This window comes from Panulirus ornatus, chromosome 3 (assembly GCF_036320965.1).
Source record: "Panulirus ornatus isolate Po-2019 chromosome 3, ASM3632096v1, whole genome shotgun sequence".
NCBI classification, from domain to species: Eukaryota; Metazoa; Arthropoda; class Malacostraca; order Decapoda; family Palinuridae; genus Panulirus; species Panulirus ornatus.
The window spans coordinates 73926422-73942432 of NC_092226.1; the positions used below are offsets into that span (position 1 = coordinate 73926422).

General features: G+C 40.2%; 2 protein-coding genes across 6 annotated transcripts in view; both read right to left on the minus strand.

The window, feature by feature from the left end:
- The window catches only part of LOC139763673 (protein asteroid-like), a 28011-nt gene extending 19627 nt beyond the window's left edge, over nt 1-8384 (minus strand). The window contains exons 1-2 of one of the 3 annotated variants that reach the window (XM_071689989.1): nt 8084-8384; nt 88-186 (exon numbers count right to left, since the gene is read on the minus strand). The gene's annotated coding sequence lies outside the window, so the exon portion shown is untranslated. Of the gene's footprint in view, nt 1-87; nt 187-5907; nt 6018-8083 lie in introns of those variants that run through there. The other 2 variants (XM_071689980.1, XM_071689997.1) reach the window with 2 other exon arrangements.
- A 1484-nt stretch (nt 8385-9868) lies between these two features.
- LOC139763696 (uncharacterized) overlaps nt 9869-16011 on the minus strand; it is an 89101-nt gene continuing 82958 nt past the window's right edge. For 2 of the 3 annotated variants that reach the window (XM_071690029.1, XM_071690023.1), the window contains exons 6-11: nt 15842-15929; nt 15485-15734; nt 15082-15199; nt 14582-14714; nt 13535-13785; nt 9869-13138 (exon numbers count right to left, since the gene is read on the minus strand). In XM_071690029.1, the coding sequence (XP_071546130.1) occupies nt 12887-13138; nt 13535-13785; nt 14582-14714; nt 15082-15199; nt 15485-15734; nt 15842-15929 (1092 nt within the window). In that variant the 3' untranslated portion in view covers nt 9869-12886. The remainder of the gene's footprint in view (nt 13139-13534; nt 13786-14581; nt 14715-15081; nt 15200-15484; nt 15735-15841; nt 15930-16011) is intronic. The other variant, XM_071690036.1, reaches the window with a different exon arrangement.

Genomic DNA, 16011 nt, shown 5'->3' on the forward strand with positions numbered 1-16011 from the left:
AATTCTCACAAAGTTATACATAAATGTTTATCCTCAATATTCATCAACTGTTTACAAACACATGAAAATGGAGCTGGAAATACTTACTTTCGTCCGTGGCTATGTGACAGAGGTTTTGTAGGTCAAATAATACAGCACATGTATTCCTTAATATAGCAATTAATCATTCAATCCTTAGCACTGACCCTATGGGAAAAAGAGAAATACATCATCAACTGCATGCATAAGGTTCAAAGAGTTTAGGAAGTATCTTCTATCTTTTATACACACACACACACACACACACACAGGTAAGTTTGAATGGAGAAAAACTGGAGGAAGTAAAGTGTTTTAGATATCTGGGAGTGGATCTGGCAGCGGATCGAACCATGGAAGCGGAAGTGAATCATAGGTTGGGGAGGGGGCGAAAATCCTGGGAGCCTTGAAGAATGTGTGGAAGTCGAGAACATTATCTTGGAAAGCAAAAATGGGTATGTTTGAAGGAATAGTGGTTCCAACAATGTTGTATGGTTGCGAGGCGTGGGCTATGGATAGAGTTGTGCACAGGAGGGTGGATGTGCTGGAAATGAGATGTTTGAGGACTATGTGTGGTGTGAGGTGGTTTGATCGAGTAAGTAATGTAAGGGTAAGAGAGATGTGTGGAAATAAAAAGAGTGTGGTTGAGAGAGCAGAAGAGGGTGTTTTGAAATGGTTTGGGCACATGGAGAGAATGAGTGAGGAAAGATTGACCAAGAGGATATATGTGTCGGAGGTGGAGGGAACGAGGAGAAGTGCGAGACCAAATTGGAGGTGGAAAGATGGAGTGAAAAAGATTTTGAGTGATCGGGGCCTGAACATGCAGGAGGGTGAAAGGCGGGCAAGGAATAGAGTGAATTGGATCGATGTGGTATACCGGGGTTGACGTGCTGTCAGTGGATTGAATCAAGGCATGTGTATGGGGGTGGGTTGGGCCATTTCTTTCGTCTGTTTCCTTGCGCTACCTCGCAAACGCGGGAGACAGCAAAAAAAGAAAGAAAAAAAAAAATATATATATATATATATATATATATATATATATTTGGACGATTTTTGCATGGAAAAAATGCAATTGAGTGAGAGATGTATAAAAGAAAGAGACAGGAGGTCAAGAGAAAAGTGCAAGAGGTGAAAAAGAGGGCAAATGAGAGTTGGGGTGAGAGAGTATCATTAAATTTTAGGGAGAATAAAAAGATGTTCTGGAAGGAGGTAAATAAAGTGTGTAAGACAAGGGAGCAAATGGGAACTTCAGTGAAGGGCGCAAATGGGGAGGTGATAACAAGCAGTGGTGATGTGAGAAGGAGATGGAGTGAGTATTTTGAAGGTTTGTTGAATGTGTTTGATGATAGAGTGGCAGATATAGGGTGTTTTGCTCGAGGTGGTGTGCAAAGTGAGAGGGTTAGGGAAAATGATTTGGTAAACAGAGAAGAGGTAGTAAAAGCTTTGCGGAAGATGAAAGCCGGCAAGGCAGCAGGTTTGAATGGTATTGCAGTGGAATTTATTGAAAAAGGGGGTGACTGTATTATTGACTGGTTGGTAAGGTTATTTAACGTATGTATGACTCATGGTGAGGTGCCTGAGGATTGGCGGAATGCGTGCATAGTGCCATTGTACAAAGGCAAAGGGGATAAGAGTGAGTGCTCAAATTACAGAGGTATAAGTTTGTTGAGTATTCCTGGTAAATTATATGGGAGGGTATTGATTGAGAGGGTGAAGGCATGTACAGAGCATCAGATTGGGGAAGAGCAGTGTGGTTTCAGAAGTGGTAGAGGATGTGTGGATCAGGTGTTTGCTTTGAAGAATGTATGTGAGAAATACTTAGAAAAGCAAATGGATTTGTATGTAGCATTTATGGATCTGGAGAAGGCATATGATAGAGTTGATAGAGATGCTCTGTGGAAGGTATTAAGAATATATGGTGTGGGAGGCAAGTTGTTAGAAGCAGTGAAAAGTTTTTATCGAGGATGTAAGGCATGTGTACGTGTAGGAAGAGAGGAAAGTGATTGGTTCTCAGTGAATGTAGGTTTGCGGCAGGGGTGTGTGATGTCTCCATGGTTGTTTAATTTGTTTATGGATGGGGTTGTTAGGGAGGTGAATGCAAGAGTTTTGGAAAGAGGGGCAAGTATGAAGTCTGTTGGGGATGAGAGAGCTTGGGAAGTGAGTCAGTTGTTGCTCGCTGATGATACAGCGCTGGTGGCTGATTCATGTGAGAAACTGCAGAAGCTGGTGACTGAGTTTAGTAAAGTGTGTGAAAGAAGAAAGTTAAGAGTAAATGTGAATAAGAGCAAGGTTATTAGGTACAGTAGGGTTGAGGGTCAAGTCAATTGGGAGGTAAGTTTGAATGGAGAAAAACTGGAGGAAGTAAAGTGTTTTAGATATGTGGGAGTGGATCTGGCAGCGGATGGAACCATGGAAGAGGAAGTGAATCATAGGGTGGGGGAGGGGGCGAAAATCCTGGGAGCCTTGAAGAATGTGTGGAAGTCGAGAACATTATCTCGGAAAGCAAAAATGGGTATGTTTGAAGGAATAGTGGTTCCAACAATGTTGTATGGTTGCGAGGCGTGGGCTATGGATAGAGTTGTGCGCAGGAGGATGGATGTGCTGGAAATGAGATGTTTGAGGACAATGTGTGGTGTGAGGTGGGTTGATCGAGTAAGTAACATAAGGGTAAGAGAGATGTGTGGAAATAAAAAGAACGTGGTTGAGAGAGCAGAAGAGGGTGTTTTGAAATGGTTTGGGCACATGGAGAGAATGAGTGAGGAAAGATTGACCAAGAGGATATATGTGTCGGAGGTGGAGGGAACGAGAAGTGGGAGACCAAATTGGAGGTGGAAAGATGGAGTGAAAAAGATTTTGTGTGATCGGGGCCTGAACATGCAGGAGGGTGAAAGGAGGGCAAGGAATAGAGTAAATTGGATCGATGTGGTATACCGGGGTTGACGTGCTGTCAGTGGATTGAATCAGGGCATGTGAAGCGTCTAGGGTAAACCATGGAAAGCTGTGTAGGTATGTATATTTGCATGTGTGGACGTATGTATATACATGTGTATGGGGGTGGGTTGGGCCATTTCTTTCGTCTGTTTCCTTGCGCTACCTCGCAAGTAAGTAATGAAAGGGTAAGAGAGATGTGTGGAAATACAAAAGGGTGTGGTTGAGAGAGCAGAAGAGAGTGTGTTGAAATGGTTTGGACATACTGTGAGAGAATGAGTGGAGAGACTGACAAAGATATATGTGTCAGAGGTGGAGGGAACAAAGAAAAGCGGGATACCAAATTGGAGGTGGAAAGATGGAGTGAAAGATATTGAGCGATTGGGGCCTGAACATAGAGGAGGGTGAGAGGTGTGCAAGGAACAGGGTGAATTAGAATGAACTGTATGTTCATATAATGGATTGGAAAGCAAGAGGATTAAGTGACGAATGTCCATAAGAGAGTATGGAAGTCGTAGACACTTTTTAAAAGGGATTTATCATACATAATGAGTTGTGCGTGACAAAGCTGAGAGTTGGTGGAACCTCTGAGTGGGATGGAGAGAAAGAGTGTGAAATCATTTAAGATGATACATATGGTTGTGCAAGAAAAAAGTTTGGTATGTTAGTGAAGGATGAGTGGTTTTAAAGACGCTTGATTGCAAGTGTGTCAGTGCAAGATCAATAGTGGCAAAGTTCAGGTGTGAGAGGTTAAGAATTTCTGTAATGGTTGCATTTATACAATGCAGTGATAAAGAAGGCTCCTGGAAAGAACATGAGAGCAATGGAGGATGCTGATCTATAAGCATCTATGTGGGACAGAGTGGGACACAGATAGCTGGGTATGGAGTCCGAGGTGAAAATGACTGTGGTGACAAAATATGTGTGCACTGTATACATTCATCGGCATGAGTGATATAAAGGATATGTACATTTTATCCTTGTTTCTTTATAATGGTCTCTCTAAACATAAAGATGTTCATAAACGCACATGGTACAAAAACAGGAATAACTGGCTAGACAACAGCATGACTGATTTCTTATTGATAAGAAAGAGTTTGTCGTGTGGGGTACATAATGTGTTTTCTAGGTGAGAGTTCTTGGAGAGGACAATAATGCATACATTTACATTCTTACACTAAATGGTGCAGGACTAGAAAAGATATGTAAAAAAAAAAAAAAAAAAAAAAAAAAAAAAGAAAGGGTACAACTTGCCTCCTAAAAAGGTAGGTGAAAAGATGACAGAATCAGGAACAGTATGGAGTGTGAATGAGGAGATATTTATTGCAATAACGACTACATTAATGGAGGCTACCAGGAAGGTGTGTGGAACAGCATGTACAGGTTATACAAAAAGTGCAGTAAGAAGGAGGGTTGATAAGAAAAAGTTAGTGATGAAGAAAAGAATAGTTTGGAAGGAAATACATCTGCCATAAAATAGTGATGAATGGATGGTGAAATGTAGACTACAGTCTTGAACAGAAGAGCTAAAAGGAGGGCATAAATCAATAAAAGGTGAGCAAATTTGGATCTTGAGGGAAAAATGAATGAGACTTTTGGAAAGAAGTGTACCAAAGTATTAAGGAGGGATGTGTACAATGCATGTCTATCAATTAGAAAAAAAATTGTAACAGAGATGATGTTGATGGTGAAGAATGTAGGTGAAAATGCTGGGGAGTAGATCTGGAGAGTGTGTACAAAAGCAAGGAAACTTGGTTACTTGCCAAATGAGGGGATAAAAACAGTAATTGTCTCATTCCATAAAGGAGAAGGAAGGGGAGGGTGGTCATGGCAAAATGTCTCAGATCAGAAAGCATGGTGTATCATTGAACAGTGAGTGATTATGTTAAGAGGGATTAGTGAATGAACTGTTGATTAACTGCTAATGAAGACTAAGGAAGGTTTTGGAAAGGAAGAAGGTATCAAGATGAGTTTTGTACTTAAACAAGTGATGAAGAAAGTTTTTGAGAAAATGAAAAGGGGTAAAAAACATTTATGGATTTAGAAAAAGTATACAATGAATAGAAGTTCTGAGTCTATATGATGTGCGGGGAAGGCTTTTGAATGTTGTTGAGAAACTTTATAAAGGAAGCACAGCACAATAAATCAGTACTGGGGAGAGTTACAAAGATCAGGGAAAAAGTGGGGCTAAGTAACATAACAGTTGGTGAAACACATTAAGAAGTCAACAGAAACTATGAAAACTACACCTAACTCCATCACAGCCAATATTTACCTCATTCTTGTTGTTTTCTGAAAAATGTAGGATTGTTTTGGCTTAGTCTTTACATCTACAGGTATGGGCAATGAGCACATTCCCTTACATGGATATGCACCTAATGAACATCACCATATCTAGCAAACATTTCTCATTATATGGATGACATGGGTCCTATATATAAACTGAGTACAAACCTGAATATTATGTCAAATGTTGGCTGCTTAAGGAAGTTAACAGAGGCTCTAAATACATTCTGCTCACTTCCATAATTTTCATTTATCCCAACGTCACCCCCCTCCCCCCCCACCATCTTCATATCCCTCCCTAACATCTTTTCATTTATCATCATAGAATACTAATCATCATTCTATCTCAGCGTTCTTCTAAATAATTTTTAATGGGTGTTAGGGGTTCACTGATATAGTTTTCTTTCACTTTTTTGCAGCTGCCCTGAAAGGAAATCATTAATCAATTACTGCTGGGTCTATTTCCTGGAATGTACAAATTTCGGCTGTTTCTGTTAATATTCAAACTACTTTCACAGTAACTCAATCCGAATTTTCGATAATACTCATAATCTTTACCACTTATTTCAATACCGAAAAACATACCCTTTAATTCATGCCCCACAAAGATCAAAGTCTCTCCACAGTTACTTTTGATGCATAGCTAAACCATTCCATTAAACAATTCTGAACATTTACCAATTAACACAAATGATCAATCACGTGTCGGAATTGTGTTATCAGCCGTCTTAACTCATCTCAGCAGCCGCGACGCCGTCAACACATGACCACGTACCTCAACAAACGTGCAATTCTTAGTTACCATCTGGCACAAGTTCTCATGTTGCTCTTGTTTATATTGAAACTAAAGAAAAAATGTACTTTCCCCACTCCTCTACAAACTGAATTTGGATAAGAGAAATACTTGATTCAATGTACTCTCAAGGATATATGGTTGATAGTGAAAATAAGCATATCTTTCTTTTGGTGTATGATACCTGTGAAGAGCAGTAACGAACATGTCTACTTTTGTGTATTGACGCTGAAATTTGTAATAAGCTGATACTACAATGACCCTTTCTCTCTTGGAACTAGTATCTTATTACATATATGAGGCACTTGCTAAGGTGAATTGCGATCTAGAATTCAAATAACACTCATTCATTTGAGTCTGATCACCTGAAAATGCCTATTCGCTCTATCATATTCAAACTTGTGCTCGTTCTTTTTTTCAGACAAATTGTTGTGTGCATATTGTTGCGATGCTGTATAGTACTCTGTGCTGCAATAGAACATATATGTAACATAAAACCTCATGATCTCTGAGGAAGTTATCTACTGGAGGACTAATAGTATCCTAATATCCTCCCCCCCTCACTCTCTCTCTTTATCATATACATACATACATAATGGCAGACAGTATGAATTATGTACATGTGTGTATACATATATATATATATATATATATATATATATATATATATATATATATACGTTGAGATGTATAGGTATGTATATTTGCGTGTGTGGACGTGAATGTATATACATGTGTATGTGGGTGGGTTGGCCCATTCTTTCGTCTGTTTCCTTGCGCTACCTCACTAACGTGTGAGACAGCGACAAAGCAAAATAAATAAATAAATAAATATATATATATATATATATATATATATATATATATATATATATATATATATATATATATATATATATATATTGTTCGCCGTTCCCCGCATTAGCAAGGCAGACCGGCAACAGACACAAAGCCGGCCGCATTCGATCACAACCATTTAGTGTCATTTGTAATACACTGAAACCACAGCAACCCCCCCCCCCCCCTCATGAACAAGGCTCCACAGACCTTTCTGTGGTTTCCTCAGGCTGTTTCACGTGCACTGGTCCAGTCCACTGACAGCACGTCACTCCCTGTATACCAAATCGCTCTAATTAACTTTATCCTGTTAACGTTTTGCACCCTTCTACATATTCAGGCCTCGAAACAAAACATTTTTTCACTTTATTAATCCATCTCCAATTTGGTCATCTTCTACGTGTTCCCTTCACTTCTGCCACATACATCCTCTCTGTCAACCTCTCCTAACACATTTTCTCTGTAAGCCAAAACATACTCATTTATTACCACACCAATTTTCACCCTTTCACAACCTACTCGATGAAACCACTTCACACCACATTCTATCTACAAACATTTCATTTCCAATACCTCCATCCTCCTCCGCACAGCCATGCTTCTCATCCATACTTTGTTGGGACTACTATCGCTTGACATACCCATTTTCGCCTTCTCAGATAACGACACGTTGGTCCAATGCTCTTAAATGCTCCAAGTACCTTCGCCCCCTCATCCACCCGATGATTCACTTCCGCTTCCATAATCCATTTACTGCCATGTCCACTCCTGAGTATCTAAAACATGTCGCATCTAACATAAATTTTCAGTTCAAACTCATGCCCCAGTGAACTTGCCCTCTGCTCTGCTACACCTAATAACCTTACTTTTATTCATATTTACTCTCAACGTGTTCTCTTTATACGGTATCCCAAACTCAGGCACAAACTTCTGCACCATAAAGCATTTGTCTTCACCAAACTGCAAACATCAGAAATATTTTTTGGAGCTTTTCTGCTCATCATACTATTAATCGAAGGCAGCTCATGCGGTAGGAAAAAAAAAATGTATTTCACTTGTACGAAACAACGACACAATGGGCGTATTCAATTTCGAACATCTAAGCATGGAAACCGTATCTTAGAATATACAAACTGATTTTAGCACCAACATTCCGGCAGCAACTGAACTTCGGATAATGACGATGAACTACCACTCGAGCCATCACCAACAATCATTATTCACCTTAATATCTGCAAGACTCTCAAGGCCCTGCTCGAAGTATGACGAAGCTTCTTGGGTGGTGGTGTTCATTTCTTCGGTGTTCACATTTCTGTTGACTGTCTTTGAATACTGGAAGTGGAAGCTGTCTCTTACTTTTGTTCACAGTTCAGGGTCACTATCATCTTAAAGCTTACATTCATAGATCTAAGGTGCTCTAAATACCAGACCAGCTAAACTGCACTAAACAAACACTGACTGTGGTTAGTATATGGTTAGTGACTTTAGTAGGGTTCTTGAGAGGTTTGCTTTGAGCACACTTTTCTAGGCCAGTTTTTGAAGGTGATACCAAATATGTTACTTGTTTCTTCTGCGTTACTATGCCGTAACGCAGAAACCTAAGCAGTTACAAAAAGAAAATAACTAATCTGGAAGCAGCGTCAAAAACTAGCTCTAAAACGTGTGTTCAAGGGCAATTCCTCAATCCGGATATCAATAGAGCAACACAAGTTCACTACACGTCAACAGCACCATCAATCAGACCTTGACGTCGACACTAGTGACACTGACTTTAAGCATTGGCGTCCGAACTCTGACTGGCTACTGTCCACAACGGTTGCCAAACCAAATATTCATATATCGCTATATTTTGAATGTTGAAAAGAATGTAGATTCAGTTCAGTGTATTACTGGAATTCAGATTTATGATTGTCGTCAAATGTCATAAAAGTAGCGTAAACAGAGAGCCAAATCTAGCAACAAAATCTCCTAATTGGCAAATGTTCCTGGGTCATTACCAGTATGGACATAGCTATCATGAATTAGATTGTTTTCAATACAACGGCATAGGGCAGACGTCTTTAGAATAATCTAATTCATGTTAGTTTGGCTGCATCTTTTTTGTTTTATTCTTCCAACCCAAGACAAGTCCAGCAACTTCTATTATTTCATATCTAACTGCTCAACTCTCAAAATCTAGCTTATTCTAAATACATGTGATTGTATTTTCTTTTTGTTTCAGATGACAGAAACTGATCTCAAGTCTTAATTGGCTGCTGATGAGATCATAGTCATGAATCTGTTTGGTGGAACACTTGCATCTGGTAGGGTTTGTAATATTGCCAGTGAACGAAGTAGGCTACTGGAGTGAACTGTTTTGAAATGATTACGGAAGTTTCTATAATTATAGAAATCCTTTCAAGAAATAGAAATGCCATATTTCAATAGTTGATCTAAAATACATTATTTCTGTAAAATACCTAGTTAGTTTTATGAGGCTGTTCGTCTGTGATATTCCATATGGTAAACTTAAGTCTTACCACATTTATGTGCATTAACTTGTAGTTAACAGTAAGAAAAATTAAGATTATTCTTAATTTACACCAATTCAACAAACGCATCACAGCGTAAGCCAGGTATTCTCCGAGTGTGGGCCAACTGCCGCATCCAGGATTCGAACTCACGAGGGTTCGATTACGAGAGTGCTTGTGTTGACCAATGGACTGTAGCATTATGCACTAAACCACAGAGGCCCCACATATATGTGTGTGTGTGTGTGTGTTGTTATCATTATTATTATCATTATTATTAGTATTTAATGTGGCTGAAATTTTATTTCCTTTTCTTTGATTTCACAGGAGAGCCAAGAAAATCACCTTAATGAGGGTCTCAGTACTGAGACCAATGAATCATTTTGAAACCTTTCAACCGTGTTTTAAATTATTTCCAGTAAGATCCTTTCATTAACGACAATCTGATAAGTATAGTTTGTTGTTGAGCTTCATGTATAGGAACCAATTAAACAAGAAATACCAATTCATTTTATTTATGATATTCATGCATATCACACACAGAGTATCCTTAATTCGTCAGTACAATTTATGCATGATGATGGTCCAAGGAGGACGCAAGAAAGATAGGCTACCGACCGACACTCGCTCATCATCACCCTATGACAATAACACAAGACCTTATGGGTAGATGGTGCCCATTACATTGAAGAATGATGAATTAGTCCAAAATAAGCGATGCAAGTATGAAAATGCATATGGTCAGGCTGAAAGAAACTATTATCCAATTATCCATGGAGGGTTAAACGTTTACATGGCCAAGCATTCTATAGCAAAAGACTGACAAAGACATTACGCTTTTGATGGCAGTCACAACTTTTGGTAATTGCAAACATAAATAACCTTTTTTATGATTTAATTGACTTTTGGAAGAAAAAGGTATATATATATATATGAAGTTTTTTTTTCACAGCTATCAGAAAATGACCACAATAATTCAGTTACTCGTTCTAAGGATTCTGTGCTGTGGTAGTCTGATGGGGCCTTTGTGTTAACGAGTGTTGGATGGAAACAAAATATGTACAAGGAAGTATCGATATAATTCTAAGAAAAAAAATATATTTACATGAAGTCATCATTTGTATATATATACGATGTCGAGGTGAAATGAGTTTACCACAGTGTACCCTGAAGAGACTGGCGTAGGGTATAATGGCGTCTTGGTGGGCGATGAACCACTGACTTTCGTCATGCATCAGATTATCAGGTTCAGTGATGGGGATCGTTAACGGTGATGCTCACAGCAGTGTCGCTTCTCGGGTAATAAATAATGTTAGGCTCACGCGCCGCCACTCGGTGCGGCAGGGAACTAAGAGAGAGAGAGGCAGGGTAAACAAAGAGTTGGGAATAGGTACAAGATTTGATATGTAATAAGAAGCTGATTCAAGACACAAGTTGAGAAAGTAATGCAATATGATGCACTAAAACTTGAGGAGGAGGTAGAAAATGATAAGAAGGTGCATTAGTAACCGGGGCGAGGCTTTGTAGGTGAATGAATGTCGCATTTCTTTAAAGTATTTTGAGATTACTGTTGATAAGCCAAACTGTATTAGTTGATGAAAACAGATTATTTTACACCTTTATTACTGTGAGAGGAAATTAAAGAAAGCATGGAGATCAGAACTCTGCGCGGGACAGTATCAAGCGCAAAACGTGAAGAGATGAAAATAAGCAATATCTATATGAACAGAGGGAGTAATAAATATAAGGCTGAGGCCGTAGCCACTACTGTTTGGTCCTATAATAGCCGGGGTTTACATGTAATCCTATAGTATATTATCACAGTAAAAACAGAGGGCGCTACGCAACATATTTCAGTTGCGAAGTTTATAAGACAATTTTTCGGGCCTGTTGTAATACTTGCCTGCGCAGGTCATACGTTCAGATGTATGGCAATGGGTCAAGCAGACGTCTGTCTGTCTGTTAGGTTATCATGCAAGTTTTAAGCCCACGTCGGGACAAAATCATCTTTCACGGTATCCAACTTAATCTTTTTTTATTGCTTGACGTTATTTCAATTTGAAGTCGTGTACAGCTAAGGATATTTAGATATATCGAAATGGTGAGTCTCGCGCCACAATTACATACCAGACTTGCTTTACGAGTCTCACGCAAAGACCTCAGTCAATCGTGTTTTGTTGGATGGGTGACTTTAAGTGATATTTCATGCAAGTATTTCATGGTGTAATGAACTATATATCTGTACAAAGCAATTATCATGATGTAAATACACACCATTAATGTTTAATAGCACATTCATAGCCCATGTATTATTTTGGTGTTTCCAAAATGAAACTGTTCTGAATGTCATAAAAATAGACAAATTGTGCTAAAATCTACACAATAGAGATGTAATCATTTTCAGAATATCTGTACAAATTTCATATGTATACAAATCTGTCTTTTTAAGTATATAAAATCTATTTACACAAATTGCAAAATTATTGGTAAAAAGTTTTTCTGCTATGTACATATTCGAAGACAGTCCGAAAAAGTTCGTTGATATTGGTTATGCAGGAGAGCAGTGTCATTTATGTAGATATTACATGTTATGAACTTGAAATTAGTATGTATTGACACAATTATGATTCTTGATATATGTACATGTATAGAGATTTGAGTATTCACAGAAGTTTGAAGTGAAATATACATAACTTCTAGACTTAGTATCTTTTAAGTGCAGTAACGAAACGTGACCGCAGGAGAGACGAAGTACACTTCATTGGCCTGCCTAAGACACTGTCGTTTACTTTCACTTCTTCCAGGACGCTGTCGTGTACTCTCACACTTCTCCCAGGACGCTGTCGTGTACTCTCACTTCTCCTAGGACGCTGTCGTCTACTCTCACTTCTCCCAGGACACTGTGATCAACTCTCAGTTGTCCACAGATACCCTGGTGTACTCTATTCCCACATTTTACATTATCATACATTTTCAATTATGGCGGATGCATATCTACATATGCGTTCCGTCCAACACTGTGGCCCTCTCCGTATGGGACGGGTGACTGGCTTTGTTGGACGGTTGCCTCTCTCGACTGCTTAAGACAGCCAGCCTAGTTTACAGCCTCATCCATCACGAGATGGGGCTTTGGGCCTACCAAGATCTGAATAGCCACATAGGTGTCGTTACATCCCATATGAGGTGTTACCACCGTAGGATTTACAGTCCTATGGATCATCAAGCCTGAAGACCGTCGAGCATTGTGTTGTACACAAGTAGTTTACTTCTGGTTTATTTGGACATGTGTAAAACACCCCAAGAATTCTAGGCAGAGTGCGAACACCCTATCCCTCCTTCTGGTAGGGTTCTACTTCTTAGAACCACAGAGGGATCCATAGTGGAGCACTTGGAATTTAATATCTTGGTGTGAACTTCGGTCAGTGAAACTGATGGCTATGTCTTCCACAGATGTAGGCAGGCAGGCAGGCACGTCTTTATCTCACGAGGAAGCTGTTTCCCCCTTCGTCAGCGCCTCTTACAGGTGCTCGGTGAAGACGTAACCAGGGTTCTTATTGCCCCTGGAGGATGAGTTCTGGTGTGAGGGAGGTGCGGGACGTGCCCTTCTCTGAGCCAGGTTGTTCACCTCCCTCTTGGGGTAGACCGGCACAGCCACAGGTCTGTTCCACACCTGCTCCTTCGACGACACCATCAGGAAGTAGAGGCAATTGGTGAGCATGACAATGATGGCTCCTGTGTACCACACCATCCGCCATCGCTCAAGTGTCGCCTGCAGCAAAATTAAACATCTTAGTTACAATGATAATAACAATAATGATAATAATAATAATAATGATAATAATAATAATAATAATAATAATAATAATAATAATAATAATAATGAAAATAATAATAATAATGATAATAATTATAATAATAACATGATATTCCAGGACCCTTTCTCTTATCTGTGAATACGGATATTTGCAAACAGACACATAACATTAGGTATAATTACTCTTTGATCACATTAATTATATGAACTTCTTTTAGTTGATACAGAAATGAAAAAAAAAACCCTGTTCTTTAACTACAGTTAAATACCAAGAATTTATAGTATTGATTCACCTGTTATGAACATTCGTACAGACATACAACACAAACAAAAGCATAAGTAAACACAGACATTTACCTGTCCGTCGGTGAGGTAGGCGACGTAGAGCGGCGACAGGACCTTGACGGTAGCGGCGATGGTGCCACTGAAGCCAGCGATGGCCGCCGCGTGGTTGGGTGCCAGCTCGATGCCATTCACGAGGAAGGTGGAGAAGGAGGCGGCTAGGCCGAGGGCCAGAGCCATGGAGCACCACACCAGCACTGCCCGCTGGGAGCAGCTAGACTGCGCCACACCCACCAAGCAAGCAGCTGTCGCTAGCGTAACTGGAACCAAACAACACAAACATTAAAACATTATTATCCTTACTCAAGGTAAATGGTTTCTCGTAGGAGTGAAAATATAGCTAAACGTTTTATGACAGTTAAATGTTTGTGAACCGTAGTGAAACGGTCAGACACAGTGAAAATGTCAGCCATAGGCTTCCTCACCAAACACCATATGACACTAACAATGGTCTTTTCTCGTTCAAAGTTAGGCTTCAAAGTCGACAAACTAATATCTAACGTTAGGGGTTTAACGAAGAAATACAAACGTTGGGACACTGTTGTTCTTAAGTAAAATTATCTTACTATGATGAAGTATTCACATAACTATTTGTATACTGGAAATTCATGTCACACACATGATAAATTGCTGGTCATATCTGGTCTAACCAAATCAAATGGATACGTCAAATCCAAGTCAACGTTTGAAATTGTTAGGACCAAGGTTGGTATAATCTTTTTTTTTTTTTTTTATCCTTGGATAGTACATAAGTGACTTAATATCACGGCGCTGAAGTTTCGGGAAAACATTGGGTTACTGAAAGTAAAAGTAGGTGAAATATTTGTGAAAATCAACAGAACTTCTTCTAACAGCTAAGATTTAGGTATATTTTCGGTGAATTGGACGAAATATACCGGACAAACCCATGACTGTTTTTGGCCCTAGCATATACGAGATCCAGGAGGAAGAGAAGAGGATAGAGCAGGAGGAGGAGGAGTAAGAAGAAAACACTGTAGGAGCAGTTATCTCCCTGCAGGAGATGTGTGTTGACGACGTGAGCTGCGTCGTACTTACAGATGGTGTTGGCTGCGCGGCGGATGACGACAGTGGAGCGTCGGTTGGTTCGTCGAACCCACGAGGCCAGCGATGCATACACCAGGGCGATCACCCACATAGCGAACAGCGCCGTACCCCAGGTCACGCGTACCTTTGAGCCAAAATATACATATAATTCTACGTAAATAGCTTTAAATTTCTATATTTTTCAGGCTAGGTAATCCTGAAACATTAGGTTTCTCTTTCTTTGAAGATTCCACAAATTCGATTAATATAATCATAAATTTATATTATTATATACATTAATATAATCACAGATTAATATAATTGTAGATTGAGTTACGCTATCATCATTGTTCATGACGGAATGAAATATTCATATACCAAGTAATTTTTCCTGAGAAAATACACAGTAGTGAAAGAAAGGCAAGCTTGAAAAAAGGTAAATAAGAAGAAAAAGATGCTGGAGGACGAATGGTTTTGCTGCAGAGAGCCAGGGAGGGAACACGTATACCCACCTGGTGGTTGGGGACGTGGAGGACTGTGACGGCGTATTCTCGGGCGTGGTGCAGGAGCGTAAACCACGCCCACGAGAAGCCTAGCTGAGACAGGACTACTGCCAGCACGTGACGAGACCTGCCAACACAAACACACACACACGATCATCTAAAGGAAATCTAGAGGGAGGAATTTAAGGGAAAAGGAAGATGTGAAACATTTGTTACCACAACTATCTTATATCACATGTTCAGCTTATGAATTCTGAGAGATAATATGAGCTTTATTCCAGTAAATTCAACGATGGTGAGGCTGACAAGGAAAAATGTCACAACTGAAGGTGTCCGACATGTCATTAATCACTCCTGTAGCGATAATCAAAGAGGGGCAAAGGTCATGTTGGGTCTACAGGGTCATCATTACCTGAAGAGATGAGTCCAGGGCACCGGTAGCCCCCGGCCAGCGTGCTGCGCCCCAATAGATGTTGTGATGTGGTTCTTCTCCTCGGCCGTGATCCGCGGGTGCTTGGAGGGGTTCTCGGCCACCAGGAGCTGCCACATGACGCACCACACGAGCGCCACCACCCCCTGGCAGTAGAAGAGGGCGCGCCAACCGATCACAGTCACCACCCACTCAGACACAGGGCCTCCCAGAGCCGCGCCCACTGCCAAACCTGCCGGGGACGAAGTCGAGGTTAATCTCCAGTGGGTAAAGTATGAAAGAGGTTTATCTCAGAGCCACTGAGACGTAATTCAAACGCATGGATCGAGTGATACTGACCTGAGTAAGTGTAGGCGACCATGGAGGTGATGTCGAGGGGCGGCGCCCACTGAGCCAGGATGGCCTGCATGGCTGGTATACACACACCCTGCAATACATGAATCAGTTAGGAGCAGATCTTCGCTCTGTACTCCACGGAGCATATTCAGCAGGATGGTCCAGGGAACGTC